This window comes from Artibeus jamaicensis, unplaced genomic scaffold (assembly GCF_021234435.1).
Source record: "Artibeus jamaicensis isolate MK-2021 breed Jamaican fruit bat unplaced genomic scaffold, CSHL_Jam_final contig_519, whole genome shotgun sequence".
In the NCBI taxonomy this organism is placed as follows: Eukaryota; Metazoa; Chordata; class Mammalia; order Chiroptera; family Phyllostomidae; genus Artibeus; species Artibeus jamaicensis.
Genome location: NW_026521871.1, coordinates 20380265 through 20394335, shown reverse-complemented (window position 1 = coordinate 20394335; position 14071 = coordinate 20380265). Strand labels below are relative to the sequence as shown.

General features: G+C 54.2%; 2 protein-coding genes across 4 annotated transcripts in view; both read right to left on the bottom strand.

Annotated features, from left to right (window-relative positions):
* Window positions 1-304: 304 nt before the first annotated feature.
* RHO (rhodopsin) lies at window positions 305-6607 on the bottom strand. The gene is made up of 5 exons (XM_037139342.2): window positions 6132-6607; window positions 4204-4372; window positions 2742-2907; window positions 2396-2635; window positions 305-1550 (listed from the first exon to the last, which is right to left on the bottom strand). Exons 1-5 carry the CDS (start codon window positions 6490-6492, stop codon window positions 1440-1442), a joined length of 1047 nt encoding a protein of 348 aa, XP_036995237.1. The 5' UTR covers window positions 6493-6607; the 3' UTR covers window positions 305-1439.
* Window positions 6608-13570: 6963 nt separating this feature from the next.
* The window catches only part of IFT122 (intraflagellar transport 122), a 71523-nt gene continuing 71022 nt past the window's right edge, over window positions 13571-14071 (bottom strand). For all 3 annotated transcript variants that reach the window (XM_037139341.2, XM_037139339.2, XM_053669446.1), the window contains one exon: window positions 13571-14027. In XM_037139341.2, the coding sequence (XP_036995236.2) occupies window positions 13938-14027 (90 nt within the window). In that variant the 3' untranslated portion in view covers window positions 13571-13937. The remainder of the gene's footprint in view (window positions 14028-14071) is intronic.

The following is a 14071-nucleotide window of genomic DNA, read 5'->3' as shown; positions in this document are numbered from 1 at the left end:
AGGAGCTGAGCTTTTAAAATGCCCTGTTTCACCTTCGTTTCCAGGCAGGGCTGGGGAGACCTAGAGCCTCTGGCTTTGACTATGTGAAGAAGGAGGGGCAGTTACTGAGGCTGTTCAATTCTGATGACCCAGAGTTCCAGCCAGCTCCGCAGCAAGAACCCTCCAGAATGGAGAGTGGACAGAAGCTGCTGACGATGGGCTCAGCCAGCAAGGGAGTTGGAATCTGGGACCCATGAACATCCCCAGGAAAGGCGGGCGCAACCGAATTCCCCACTCTTTGTTTCTAAGCTCTTCAAGACAAGGGTGACATTGGAGACTCAGCTCTTTATTAAATGTGGGCAGGTGAGCATAGCTTCTGGAAGTTCCATGTTGGCCCAGACAAGCCGTGGCCCGAGTGCTGGGTAGGTGAGCCTGCGGTTTCCAGAAGCCGAGAAAAAGGCCTATCTCTTCACAAGCAGCACTGGGAAGGGGAGGCACTGGCCTGGGGTTCCAGGCCAGAGGTTAGACCCTGGGCCTTGGCCCCAGAGTCCAGTCTGATGGTAGTTTTTCAGGTTGGACGGCTGCATTCTGTATTCACTCAACTCTCCCGCCCTGTGGCCCAACCCCTAGGCCTGGTCTGGCTTGGACTCCTGGCTACTTTTTAAAATGCCTGTTGAGGCTGGATAGTCAGGGCCATGTCCACTCTCAAAATGGTCACTATCAAGAAGAGATGATCATAGTAATTTATTAATTATATTAATAGTTGATATTGTTCATAACATTAACTACAGTCTGTACAGCTCCTTACCATTTATGAAGTACTCTAATATACAGGCACACACACACACATCTCATCTGATCTTCACAGCAGCCATGTATGGCGGGACCGAGGACTGAAATTCCCGTGTTATTTATTTATTTATTTATTTATTTATTGGGGGGATTCCCATTTTGCAGGGAAAGAAAGTGAGGCCCAGGGGGAAAACAATCAATCACTCAAGGTCATCACCCAAGGGGCTGCTGCTGCTGGGGTGGTTTTGAGAAGACAATGTGCTCTCCCTGCCCATTCGTCTCTTCATTCATTCCTCCATTCATTCCTTCCTTCCTCCATCTAGCATTTATTAAGCACCTATTGTGTGCCCCACTCTGTGCTAGATACTTATCCCTAAGCCAGGACACTTTCCCAGACAGCAAGAATTCTTCTGTTCCGGAGAATGAGTTGGGGGGAGGAGGGGTACAGATCCCACCGGCCCCTGAGAACTCAGGACTCCAGACTGAGCCGTCCCTGTTGGGTGGGGAGCCTTGTTTTTCTCTCATTAATTCTTTAAAAAAACAACAACTCATGGAGCCTGTGAGACCTGATTGCCACAGGCATGGCTCCTGGCGGGACAGCTGTTGCTGGGGGTGGGTGCTGGGGGACAGGAGACTCCTACGGTCGGCATCAGAGTCCTTGGCAGGGCTTAGGCCGGTGCCACCTGGCTGGTCTCCGTCTTGGAGGCCGTGGTGGATGCTTCGTCATCACCCAGTGGGTTCTTGCCACAGCAGAGGGTGGTGAGCATGCAGTTCCGGAACTGGAAGGCAAGGAGTGTGAGTCAAGGTCAGGGTTCATTCAAAGTGTGGGTAACAAACTGTGGTGGTTGACAAGGTGTGCCTACAGCCCCCTCCCGCTCCGGCCCTCACAACCTTCACTCCTACGTCACATCTGGCCCTCTGGAGAAAACTTACTAAACACACGTGACCCTACCCCCGTGAGGCCAGGGACCAAACCCAAGGGGGCTTTTCACTCATGAGATTCCATGATGCCTCCTGGGTGCCAAGGGCTATTTGTAAATTATCTCATTTAACTCAAGAGTTTGGAATTTTGCCCTTTCTTTGGATGAAAAACCGAAGCCCAAAGAAGGGAAATGACTTGCTTAAGGTCACACAGCTAGAAACTAGCAGAGCTGGGATTTGACTTTGTTATGCCTGACTCTGGAGACTGCATTTTCCCCTGGACCATGGAGTCTGTAGAGAGACCACCGGCCCATGTTAAAGGACTGCTTTTTCCCTCAGAATAAGAGCTTCCACCTTTTTTTCTCCTTCATGGGGACTGGCACCATGCTGTACCCAGGCTTGGGACTTTGACCACTTGACTTTTAAAGCTTGCCTCCAGAACCATCTTATTTGAGCCAGCCCCAAAATCCCCTGAAAGGCTTGTTAGAAATGCAGGTTCCTAGGTCCACCCCAAGCTGCAGTCCTGGGCGGGCCCAGGAATCTGCATTTCTCCCAGGTGACTATGGTACCCAGGGAGACACCAACTCTCCAGTCCAGTTTTGCAGATGAGAAGACTCAGACCCTGTCAAGGATGTGGCTTGTCCTCCATAGGCAGTGCCTGCCACTCGGGGGACCCGGACCCTCCAGCCCCGCCCCCTGGCACCTGCTTGTTCATCATGATGTAGATGACGGGGTTGTAGATGGAGGATGACTTGGCAAAGAATGCCGGGAGGGTCATGAAGATGGGGCCAAAGTTGGAGCCCTGGTGGGTAAAGATGTAGAAGGCCACGCTGGCATAGGGCAGCCAACAGATCAGGAACGCGATGACCATGATGATGACCATGCGGGTGACTTCCTTCTCGGCCTTCTGGGTGGTGGCTGACTCCTGCTGCTGGGCAGCCGCCTGCAGGGACACAGGGCCTGGTGTCCAGACCACAGCGACTCCAGGCCTGGTGCTGGGCTCTAGCCGCTCAACGCCTGTGGCCCTCGTGCCCCGCACAGGACCGTACCTCCTTTACTGTGAAGACCAGCTGTCCATAGCAGAAGAAGATGACGATCATGGGGATGGTGAAGTGGACCACGAACATGTAGATGACGAAGGACTCGTTGTTGACCTCGGGCTTGAGGGTGTAGTAGTCGATCCCACACGAGCACTGCATGCCTTCTGGGATATACCTGAGGGCCAGCAGGGAACGGGACAGGAGGGGGCATGACAGAGACCCGCATGGGAGCAACTGGGGAACAGGCCCCAGCTGACCAGAGTGACCTGCCGTGTGGCTGGCCTCACTCTGGGCCTCACTTTCTCTCTCCGTAAAAGGGGGATAATGAAATGTCTGCTTGGCTGTGTGGCTGTGATGATCAAGTTGACTGACAGAAGGGATTCGAATGCACCTTGCAAAAACCGTGTTGTTGCCTTGTTTGTTTGTTTGTGTGTTTGGCTTTGTTTGGCTGTGTTACCGGGACATGACCTTGCCTCTCACGCCGTCTCTCACCTGGCAGCACATGCGCACCTCTGGCCTGTGCAGGATTTCTTCACCAGACCCTAGTGGCCAGAGGCCAGGTCTCAGACTCTGCAGGGCAGAGGTTGGTGGGGAGAAGGGAAAGCTCCCGAACTCTGCATTTGAGGTAGTTTGTACAAACCGGGGTCTCACTAACCACAGGGTAAGAGTATTTTCTAGGCCAAAGCTGGGCACACAGAGTAACTAAGAGATCTTTGTACAGTTTCTGGAAACTAGAAGCCTCTGGGGCATGTGGTTAGGCTGTTTCAGTGATTCTAGAGGACAGTGAGGTTGGACTGGCCTCAGATAATGTGCCATGTCCATTGGCTGGGCCTACTCGGATGTGACTAGACTAGACTAGAGCAGACAGCAAAAGAAGCTGGGGGGGGTGGCCTCGAATTTAGCAAAGGGCAGAAAAACAACCCCAGGGAGGCTGACAAGGAAATGTAAGAGAACAGGAATTTCCTGGAAGCAGGGAAACATGAGGCCTCTGGGAACCCGTAAAGTCACCAGTCACGTTTCCCAAACCACTACCCCCCTCTTTCCACATCTCTTGTCTCAGCTCCACTTGGAGATGATGGCCTGCAGAATGCATAGGACCTGGGTCCCCCAATGTCACCACCTACACTAGGAAGGCTCAGTCTCCTCAGGTACTGAGGCCCAAGGTCAAAGGAAGCTGCCTACAGGGCACTGGACCAAAGAGGATTGAACTCTGGCCCTGGCTTAGTTAAGGATTAGGGGCATAGCCAAGGTGAGGGGTTGGTTATCTCGGATCCTCCTTGGGAACTCAGGAGATGGGACCAGCCCCTATAGCAACATTAGGGTCCAATCTTTTCTTCCCCTACCCTAAACTCCAACCCCAGAAGAGTTACCAGCTTGGTGCCTGGACCCTGATAGCCCCAGGTTTTGAGTCCTGGCTGGTGGACCTTAAGAAGACCCCCAGAGACCCTTCCCTTCTGCCCAGTGCCATTACCTGGACCAGCCGGCTAGTGGGGGTGCGGCACAGGCCAGTGCCATGATCCAGGTACAGACGAGCCCCATGATGGCGTGATTCTCCCCAAAGCGGAAGTTGCTCATGGGCTTGCATACCACCACGTACCGTTCGATGGCCAGGACCACCAAGGACCACAAGGCAATTTCACCTGCAAGGCAGTCAGCTGTTGGTCAGCATGCCACTTGCCTGGACCCCACTGTCTGCCTAAGGTGCAAGCGCTCCTCGCATATGGGAGAGGGCAGCTAGGAAGGCGACTGGGGCAGGCCCGGAGTGAGGCCTCAGGGTGGAGCAGGCTTAGACACTGAGAAGAAGGCGGACAGGGTAGGGCAGAGGGACCAGCATGCGGTGGAGTGGGGTAGCTCTCAGGAAGTTCAGTTCGAGCTCTGGGTTCACGAGGAACCCAGAAACTAGATTCGGGATCAGGGCTGGACTAGGAGCCCTGTGAGAGTTTTTACAAGAGAATGTGTCCTTTAGGGGGCAACAGGCAGAGTCGCTGTTGAAAAGCATTGTAGGGACAGGGGAAACCCGGAGTTGGAAGTCCTTCCCTCCTGCTGGGTCAGTGGCCTCTCCCTCTAGGGAAACAGCACACCCTCACACGTGGGACCCTCTCTTAGGAGCCAGGAAGCTGAATGGTCTTTGGCTCAGAGGGTGAGCGAGGAAATAGTGATGGAATTCAGACATCTGTGCTGTGCACCACTGCAGACCCCCAGGAGGGGTGGTCACAGATTTTAGCATCCAAACTGGGCCATTTCTGAGAGTGGGAAGGGACACTGGTAATTATTGCAGGACAATAGTTGTTCGTGGGGACTGACGCTACAGAGCAGTGTCTGCCTGTATGTGGCGCTTCTGTCTCACCCCCGCCCTCTGGCCTGAAACCGAGCAATCTGCGGTCACTGAAGGTGACACCCAGTGATGGCCTGGGATGCTGGGGAATGGGGCTGAGGCCGCAACCGGGGCACGTGAGGGTGAGAAGACAGGCAGCAGAGCAGTCCTTCTGGCTGCTGCTGGGCTCCCGCCATCACCCTGACTTTGTGATCACACCCATTGGCCTGCCCTGCGTGCCTGAGTGTCCTAAGGGGAAGTTCCTGGGTCTGAGCCAGGAGACCCAGGCCTTGGACACTGCCCTGCCGTATCCCTAGATGAGTCACCCCTTACCATGCCTCAGTTTTCTCATCTGCTAAATGGGAACTATCATCTCCACAGCACTCCTATCAGTTTTTTTAGTCAAAGAAATATTTAAAAGCATCTTTCAAAGCTAGAGATCACATAGGTCTAATGCCTCTCTGTGGGAAGGTTTTTTATTCTGTTTTGTTTTGTTTTTTGAAATGGATGAGGTTTTCAATGCAAAGAGCATTCATCAGTGGGAGAGAGGCTGGAAGTGGGCTGGGAAGGGACTGAGCCTGTGGCCCAGCACGGGTGAAGCCCAGTGAATGGGGGACCTGGAATCTGCAACCCACGGTGAGCGGGGAGCTCTGAGCGTGGGGATCTGTCTTGTCCCTGTCCCCATAGTGCCCAGTGTGGGTCTGACCCAGAGCATCTGCTCTGAGGGAAACCAGGCGTGGCCTGGGGCCACGTGGACGTGGACTTGGAACACAGCTCTGCCCCTGCCAGGATGCGCCCTCCACTCATCCCACCTCCTGACGTCTCTCATCCCATCTCCTTGCTGAAAGGCAAGACGATGGCGCCACTCCACGTGAGAGGAGCAGTGCCCAGTGCCTGCTCTCCCCAGACGGCAGCCCGGCTCGTCATCACCGGGTGCTCGTTGGTTAAGTGAAAGCTTTGGATGATGCCAATGACTGCAGAGGAGAGAAGGCCTCAACCCCCGTCCCCAAGCCTGGAGCGGTCCCCAGACACTTCCACACCCCCTGGCTCCCGGGATCCCTGCCCACCCCCACCACAGCTCATACCACCCAGGGTAGCAAAGAAGCCCTCCAGGTTGCATCCCGTGGGCCCGAAGACGAAGTATCCATGCAGAGAGGTGTAGAGGGTGGTGGTGAAGCCTCCAAAGACCATGAAGAGGTCGGCCACGGCCAGGTTGAGCAGGATGTAGTTGAGAGGTGTGCGCAGCTTCTTGTGCTGAACTGTGACGTAGAGCGTGAGGAAGTTGATGGGGAAGCCAAGCACGATCAGCAGGAACATGTAGGCAGCCAGCATGGAGAACTGCCAGGGCTCGGCCAGGTAGTACTGCGGGTACTCGAAGGGGCTGCGCACCACACCCGTCTTGTTGGAGAAGGGCACGTAGAAGTTGGGGCCCTCCGTGCCATTCATGGCTGAGGTCCTTGTGGCTGCCCCGTGGGCAGCTGCGACCCAAGACTGCTGTTGGGGCCCGAGCTAGACCACACAGGGCTCTGGCTGGACAACTCTGGGCTCTGACCCCCCCAGAGCCTTATAAAGTGACCTCCCCTCCCTAAGCTCCTGGCTGAATCAGCACCTTGGAGATTGGGGGCGTTATTAATCATAGTAATCCCCAGTGCGGCAACTGGGGGCCTAATTGGCTTCTCAAGAGAGGCCAAGGTGACTCCAGGTGGAAGCCTGGGGCTGGGGAGGGGCGGTGCTGGGAACCCCAGAGAAGGGCAGGATGCCTTGCCTGCCCCCACCCTTTCGTCCCCCAGAAATCTCTGCCCATCTCAGCCTGATGGCCTTGGTCTGGCATTGGGATTTCAGATTCCCAGCCCATTACCCTCTGGCTTAGTATGAGCTGCCTTCATCTTCCTTCTGACTGGACCATGAACTCTGAGAGGGCAGAGGCTCTGGCTGTGCCTTCCGCCTCTCATCCCCTCACTCAGCCCTTTACCCATTTCTTCCCCACCCAAGTCACCTCATGGCTCCTCCTGTTGCTGGACACCGACACCAGCCCTTCTCTCCAGATTACGAGGGCAGGGGGCACATCCTGCCAGACACACAGCCCAGCACAGCCCGGGAGCTCAGCAAATATCTGTTGTGTTGAACGGGAATTCACTCGCTCACTTGTTTATCGAACATTTATGTGCAGGCCATTGGGGATACAAAGATTGATAAAGGAGGAGCTCGCAGGCTTAGGACGACCCTGGTGTGGGAAGAACAGACCCCAGCCCAGGAAGGGGAGGTGGCCTGCTTGCGGGAGGCATCCAGGCAGGCAATGTTTGGGTCTTTGAAGGAGAGAAGCACTTTGCCAGGTTGCCAAGTGGGAAGACAGTGCACACTGGAGACAAAGGCTGGGCAGAGGCCGGAGGCCGGTCTAGGCTGTGGCTACACATGGGCGGGGGCCAGCTCTGATGCCAAGCTGAGGAACCTGGCTATATCTGGAGGGCAGTCGGCAGATCTCAGGGACAGAGGTGGCACGAATGCCCCCATAGCGGATTGGAGGGAGTAAAGATGGAGGAAGAGACCAGGGAAGGGGGTGATGGAAGCAGGGAGGGGACAGAGGCTCTCGGGGACCCTGAAGCAAGGCCTTGCATCCAAGAGCCAGGCTGTGTTCCACGTCCTGTGCTGGGCCCACATCACTGTCGTGAGCAAGGCAGGTGCAGCCTCTGCCTCCGGGGGACTCCAGTGTGAAACGGACGCAGACACTGGAAACAGGGCTGGTTGGATATTGCAGCACACGGGGCATGTCTGGGGATGTGCAGTCAGGCTTGGCTGGGACAGGGCGCTTTGGCTATAGTGTGACAAGTAACCCCATGAGGGTGGGTCCTAGGACAGTGGGATAAGCTTTGGGGCACATGGAAGACCTGTATGGACAGGCTCCCCTCATCTGTAACGGGAGTGCAATGATACCTCCTGGGAATAAAGGGGCAGCAGGAAGTGTCTGGTATGCAGGGTACTTGATGACCATTGTCCAGCCACAAATGTGTATTGAACAAGTTGCTTGGTTCTGGGAGATGCAGTGGATGAGGACCAAGCACCTGCCTGCAAGAAGTGTTCCATTACAAACAGTAATGAAACCAAAAAAAAGAGAGAGAGAGAGAGAGAGAGAGAGAGAGAGAGAGAGAGAGAAAAGGCCCACTCCTAACACACTGTTATCCAGAAGGTCTCTTTGAGAAGGTGAAGTTCGAGCTGAGAACTCAATGTTGGAAGCAGCTGGCCCTGCCGAGATCTGGGGGGCAAAGATACCTAGGCAGAGCAAAGAGCGAGGGCAAAGGCATTCCCCTGAGCTTTCTGATACCCAACCTCTATTCCCTCCTGGGTGTCCTAGACCTGTCTGCTCAAAAAAAAAAAAAGAGTGCCCCTTTCCCTCCAGCCCAGCTGGGGCTCCCGACCCCTTCCTGTCAGGGCCTCGTGCACAAAGGGTTGGTGGAATGAGTGCAGGGGGTGGCAAGGCCGGGCGAGTGGGTGTGACCTCTTGCAGTGTAAGGCACTTGGCCCAGTGATTAGGCCCCGTGCTAATGAGGTCAGGATGGAGGGTTTGATTGACAGTCTGGCCCCTGGGAGCCAGAAGGAAGGAGCAGCACTGGATTCCCTGAATCAAACCCGGCTGCCCCACAGCCCTGCCCTGGCCGGGCTGAGCTGTTGGCCCTTGACCTCAGAATCTTCCTGTCACTTCCTTATGTTTATGACAGCCTAGAAGCTTTTGACTCATGTTCTGTTCATGTGTTTTTCATCCATCTTCCAGGATGTAACGTGAGCCCACAGGGTGGGCTGGGCTCTCTCTGGCTCACCAACGGGCCCCCGGAGCCCAGCAGGGTCCCCCAACATGTGGCAGGAGCGGCTCGAATCATTTCCTAGAGCCAGAGGAAGGAGCTGGGGCTTCCGTCTGTGTTGCTCACTGAGGTCTGTCCAGGGCCGGCGCACGACAGGTATTCGACAAACATTTGTGGAATCACTGAATGGATCTGAGTTACCCCAGGAACTATTTCCCCTCTCTAAGACCGGGTTTCTCTTCTGTAAGAGAGTTGAATGGCCCCACCCTGACAGGGCGAAGTGATGGGGAATTAAAGGCCATCACTGACATCATGTTGCTCCGTATTCCAGAAAGCATGATAAATAATTTTTTGGTTTTTTTAAAAGATTTTATTTATTTATTTATTTATTTACTTGCTTACTTACTTATTTGACAGAGGGGAAGGGAGGGAGAGAAGGAGAGAAACATCAGTGTGTGGTTCCCTCTCACACACCACCAACTGGGGACCTGGCCTGCAACCCAGGCATGTGCCCTGAATGGGAATCAAACTGGCCACCCTTCAGTTCGCAGGCCAGTGCTCAGTCCGCTGAGCCACACCAGCCAGGGCTAAATAATTTTTTAAAAAATGCTCTTTGTTCAGGGAGTATGCTAAAAGGTCATTAGAAGCCACCTACCCTGACCCTTCCTACTGCATTTTAAGTGGGGAGACTGAGGCCCAGAGTCAGCAGTGAATTGGCCAGGTCGTGTGAAAAATCAGTGACAGCCCAGCTACAACCTACCTACCTGCTTGGCCATGTCTCCTCCAGCACTAAAACCAGCTCTCAGGAAAGATCTGCCAGTCCTTCACACCATGGTATAAATCACACACACACACACACACACACACACACACACACACACGCCGTACTAGGTAGTGAAAAAGGCTCAGGACTGAGTCACACAGGCCTGGGGCAGCAGTGGTGGCCCTGAGGGCAGGGGGCCCCGCTGGCTCTGTGTCTCCGAGAGCCTGGGAAGCCCCCTCTCTCCTCTCGGTCTGCTGGGCCTATGGAACTTCAGGGATCCACACCCGCCTGCAGGGTAAGCCTCGGCTGTTTCTCCCACCAAGGCCTGCCTCATGGATCTTCAGACCTCACAACCCAGGATTTACGGTCCTCCTTCCTGGGCACGGCCCCCTTATGCCCACCCTTTCATCCAGACTGAGGCTCTGCAGCCATACAACTGTGGTGCAGCCCAGCCTCCGCCTTTCCCCGTGCCTCAGTTTCCTAATTTGGTGCCTGCAGTGATCAGTGAGCGTTGCTAAGAGTATGATCCTCTTCTTAATCTCAGGGAGCTCACAGCCTTGGAGAAGCCCCACACCCCAACTCCACAAACCAGCTCTCCCCCATATTCATTTTCTACTCAGTACTTGTCACTATCAGCAACTGTCCTGTCTGTCTTCTCACTGACTGCCCATCTCTCTCTAGAATGCAGGGCTGACCCAGCCTGTCTTTGCTGCATTTCGAGCTCACAGCCCAGAGTAGGCGCTCAATAAATAGCTGTTGAATAAATGAACGACTCCCCCGGCCCCTGTGGGGAGGCTTCACTCTCCTCTGAACACAGAGGAAATCGGCTTGAAGGGCTGAGGTTCCTTGGTAGAGCTGCCATTGAACCTGGGCCACCTAACTTCTCAGCTAAAGCTCTTCTGTCTCCTTCTCCATGTCAGGCGGTCCAGAGAGGGACCCAGAGCATGCCAGTGATCAAGCCTGAGTGGGGGCAACTTTCTGAGACATTGCCCCTTTAGCTTCTTTCTCAGCCAGGCCGAGAACAAGCTGTGAGGAGCCATGAGTGGGGGGCCTGGGGGGCCTGGGGTTGACTGTCTCTGAAGACTGACGTAGCCATCTTGGGGCTTCTCCAGCCCTGCCCCTCTGGGAGCCCCGGTGCAAGGCTCTGACTTGGCCGTGGAGGATTAGCAGGCCTGGCACAAATAGCTCTTAAGCCTCTGCATGGAAGTGCTGCTTGGTCAGCAGCTTCCTCCTCCTCCTACCTGCCTCCCCTCACAGGCTTAGCCCCACCTGACAGTGTCGCCAGGCTGGGTGAGGCCTTTACACTGAGATGAGAATGTCAAGGGGGAAGAAGGGAAGGGGACAGACCTACGCGTCTTCCTTTCCTTCCTCTCCTCCCATCTCCTCTTCCTTCCTCCTCTCTTTCTTTCCCTCCTACTGCAACATTTGTACACACTTCTAGGCACCAGGCCCTGGGCCAGGTGCCCAGAACACTGAGATGAATCCTACACAGTCTCTGCTCTCAAGAAGTTCCTGGTCTCGGGACAGCAAACAAGGGAAAAACTAATAACCACGAGAGGTGGGAATCTGCTCTCAGCCTTATGTGCCACGGGGGCCCAGGGGAGCCAGATGTGGATCAGGAGGGGACTGGAAGGACACCCGGCCTAAACAGGTGGCTAGCTGGGCCAAGGCCCAGGGAGGGAAGGGCCGGTTGGTGTCAATGGCTGGCAGAGGAGGAAGGGACGATTAGGAGTCCGGTGCTAGTGGGCTGGCAGCAGGGGCACTGACGGTTGCCAGCAGGGGAGGGGCATCATCAGGTCCCCGGTTTAGGAAGATGTTTTGGAGTCTGGGAGAGAGGATGTCAGGAAGTACTGGGGTGAGTGTCTGCCCTGCGTGAGAGTCCCACCCAATGGTAGCCTCTCTGCTGGGGCTCCTACTTGTCCCAAGGGCAGGGCTGACACAAGTGGAAGGTCATCTGGTACTTGCAGTTGGCAGAAACCTTGGAAAAGCGGCACCTGTTTGAGAGCTACAGAGGCTCCTGGCTCTGGTAGCCTTGCTGGGGATAGATGGGAACACCCAACTGACTAAGGCCTGGCGAGAGCCAGACCCACTTGAAGTCTGGCCCAGGGCTCTTTCTGGGCCACACAATGCCTCCTCTTCCCACCTTCTCCTTCCAAGAATGTGGGAACAGTGCCGAGGCCTGGAGACAAGAGGTCAGGAGAAAGTCACAGCCTCAACCACCCCCAAGCTGCGCAGCCTGCAGCAGCCACTCCTCACTCCGGGCCTCATTCTCCTCTTAGTCAAATGGGCACATCTCCTTGGGGTCCCTGTGGGGCCTTCTTCATCTCAGTATGTGAGGGGTCACCAGGGTCAACAGCCGGAGCCTGAGACCTGAATCTCAGTGTCAGAGCTGCAGGGGGCCCTGTGGTACTCATCAGGAAACTGAACCTCGGAGAGAGGACCGGATCTGGTCCAGACCCCACCCAGGTTGCACAGGAGAGGAATAAAGCGAAGGCGGCTGCTCCTGGGTGTGAATCTTGTTTTGGCTTAATAAATATTTCTTAAATGAAAGAAAACATCGCTGAGCCTGTTTCATCATCTTTATAATGGGCATCCTTGGAGGCTACTGAGGATTAAATAAGATGATGTGTGGAAAGTGCTTAGCACAGAGTCCGGCACTCAGTAAGCACTTGATTCAACAGCAGCTACGGTGACTGTTTCTCAGATGCGGGCCTCCAGGGCTCAGCCCCTCTGTGGCAGCAGAACCTGGCAAGGCATACATGCATTTTTGTGTTATTCAGCTGAAAGATGTATGCTGGAGTCTCAGGCTTGGTCCCCTCCCTCTGCTCTAGCCGTGGACCATCTGATCTGTCACTGTGATTGACACCTTCCTGTCGAGTGGCTGGGGCTGTTTTCTCCCTCTCCTCTCTTTTTCCCAGCCATATGCAAATGATTTTTGGTTCAAGTAATGTGCTAATGGAAATCCTAACACATTAATAAATGTTTAGCGAGAGAGAGCATGCATGATCATAAGTAATTAGACACTCAACGGAGGAGTTCTGTTGGCACAACTGTCTGGCTCCCTTTCTTCGTTTTCCTCCATCATCTCCAAAGAGACACGGAGAGGGAGGCCAGGAGGAGGGGGTGGGGCAGGGGTCTGGCTCCTGCACTCACCACTGCTGGCTTCTGCAGCTGCTCCCCGCTGCGTCCCTCCGGGGGGGACTTTGTCACACTGCCCACTTCCCAGGTGCTCTGTAAGGTATCAGTATCTAATCATATGGGTGGTTTTTGACTTGGTCCCTTTCTCCTGCTGTCAGGACTTCGTGGGGAGTGCTTGCTCACTCCCTCCCTCCTGGGCAGGTAGAGTAGAGGGTGAAAGGAGCAGGGCCTCAGGGACAGACAGATCAGGGGCTTCCCACCCAGGGCTGGTTGAGCTCCGGTCACCAGCACCTCCACCCGCCCCTGCAGCTGTATAATGGAAATCGTAACCCTTCCTCCCAGAGCTGCTGTGAAAACTCAGACAACATACGAAACATACCTGGCACAGAAAACTTCCCCAGTAAGTATCAGCTATCCCTCCGCTCCAGCTTTTCACGTGCCACCCATCCATGCCCCTGAGCTCTAAATTGCACATTGTTGATGGTCAGTGGAAGGGACTGTAGTAGGACCCCAAACAAAGCCCACTTGCTTCAGAAGCTGGAGGGGAGGTGGTAAAGGAGGTCCTGACCTGTGGGGGGGCCTTCTCTGCCATCTTCTTTGAAGCCAGGTATCTTATTTTCTTGTCAAGATGGAGCCCCGTTAAGCCAAAATATATAAATAAATAAACTCTGTTCCCCGACTCACTCCCATATCGCCATTTTGATTAGATTAAATTTGAAGAGAACACAAATGTAATGTTCCTCTCAGATGAAATTAGAAACAGGTGCACTTTTGCATAAGGAAATTAAGTCGCAGACAATATGAAGATTTGCTAAAATGCAGACACTGATGAAAATAAGTAGCCCCTTTATTTGTAATTATTGAGGCAATCTGTTTGCAAAGTGTACATGTTCATGGTCTGACAGATCTGTGCACTCCAGCAGGTTGCCATGAACAACTCAGAGCCATTTTGAAAGTAACAGGTTTTTTTTTAAGCAAATATATGTACATTCTCTTTTCCATCTCCTAGTGCTATTTACAAGGTATATGAAATGCCATAAATAGAAATTCTGTGGTTACACAGACCCCTTCCTTAAAAAAACACACATACAAAACTTCATCTGGACAGAACACACACTCTAGCCGTTTAACTCTGCCTTCTGTCTACTGCTGACTACAAGGCGGCCCAAAGGGAGAGGGCGGTCCCCAGGGTGCTGTCACGGGCTGGGGTCCTCGATGTGCCTCCGGCAGTAAGGACAGCAGGTGTGCTGAAGTACCAGCAGCTCGTAGTCCTCTGAGTGGAACATCTGAGGAGAGACAGACGTGACCCTGGGCAGCAGCCCCGGGTGGG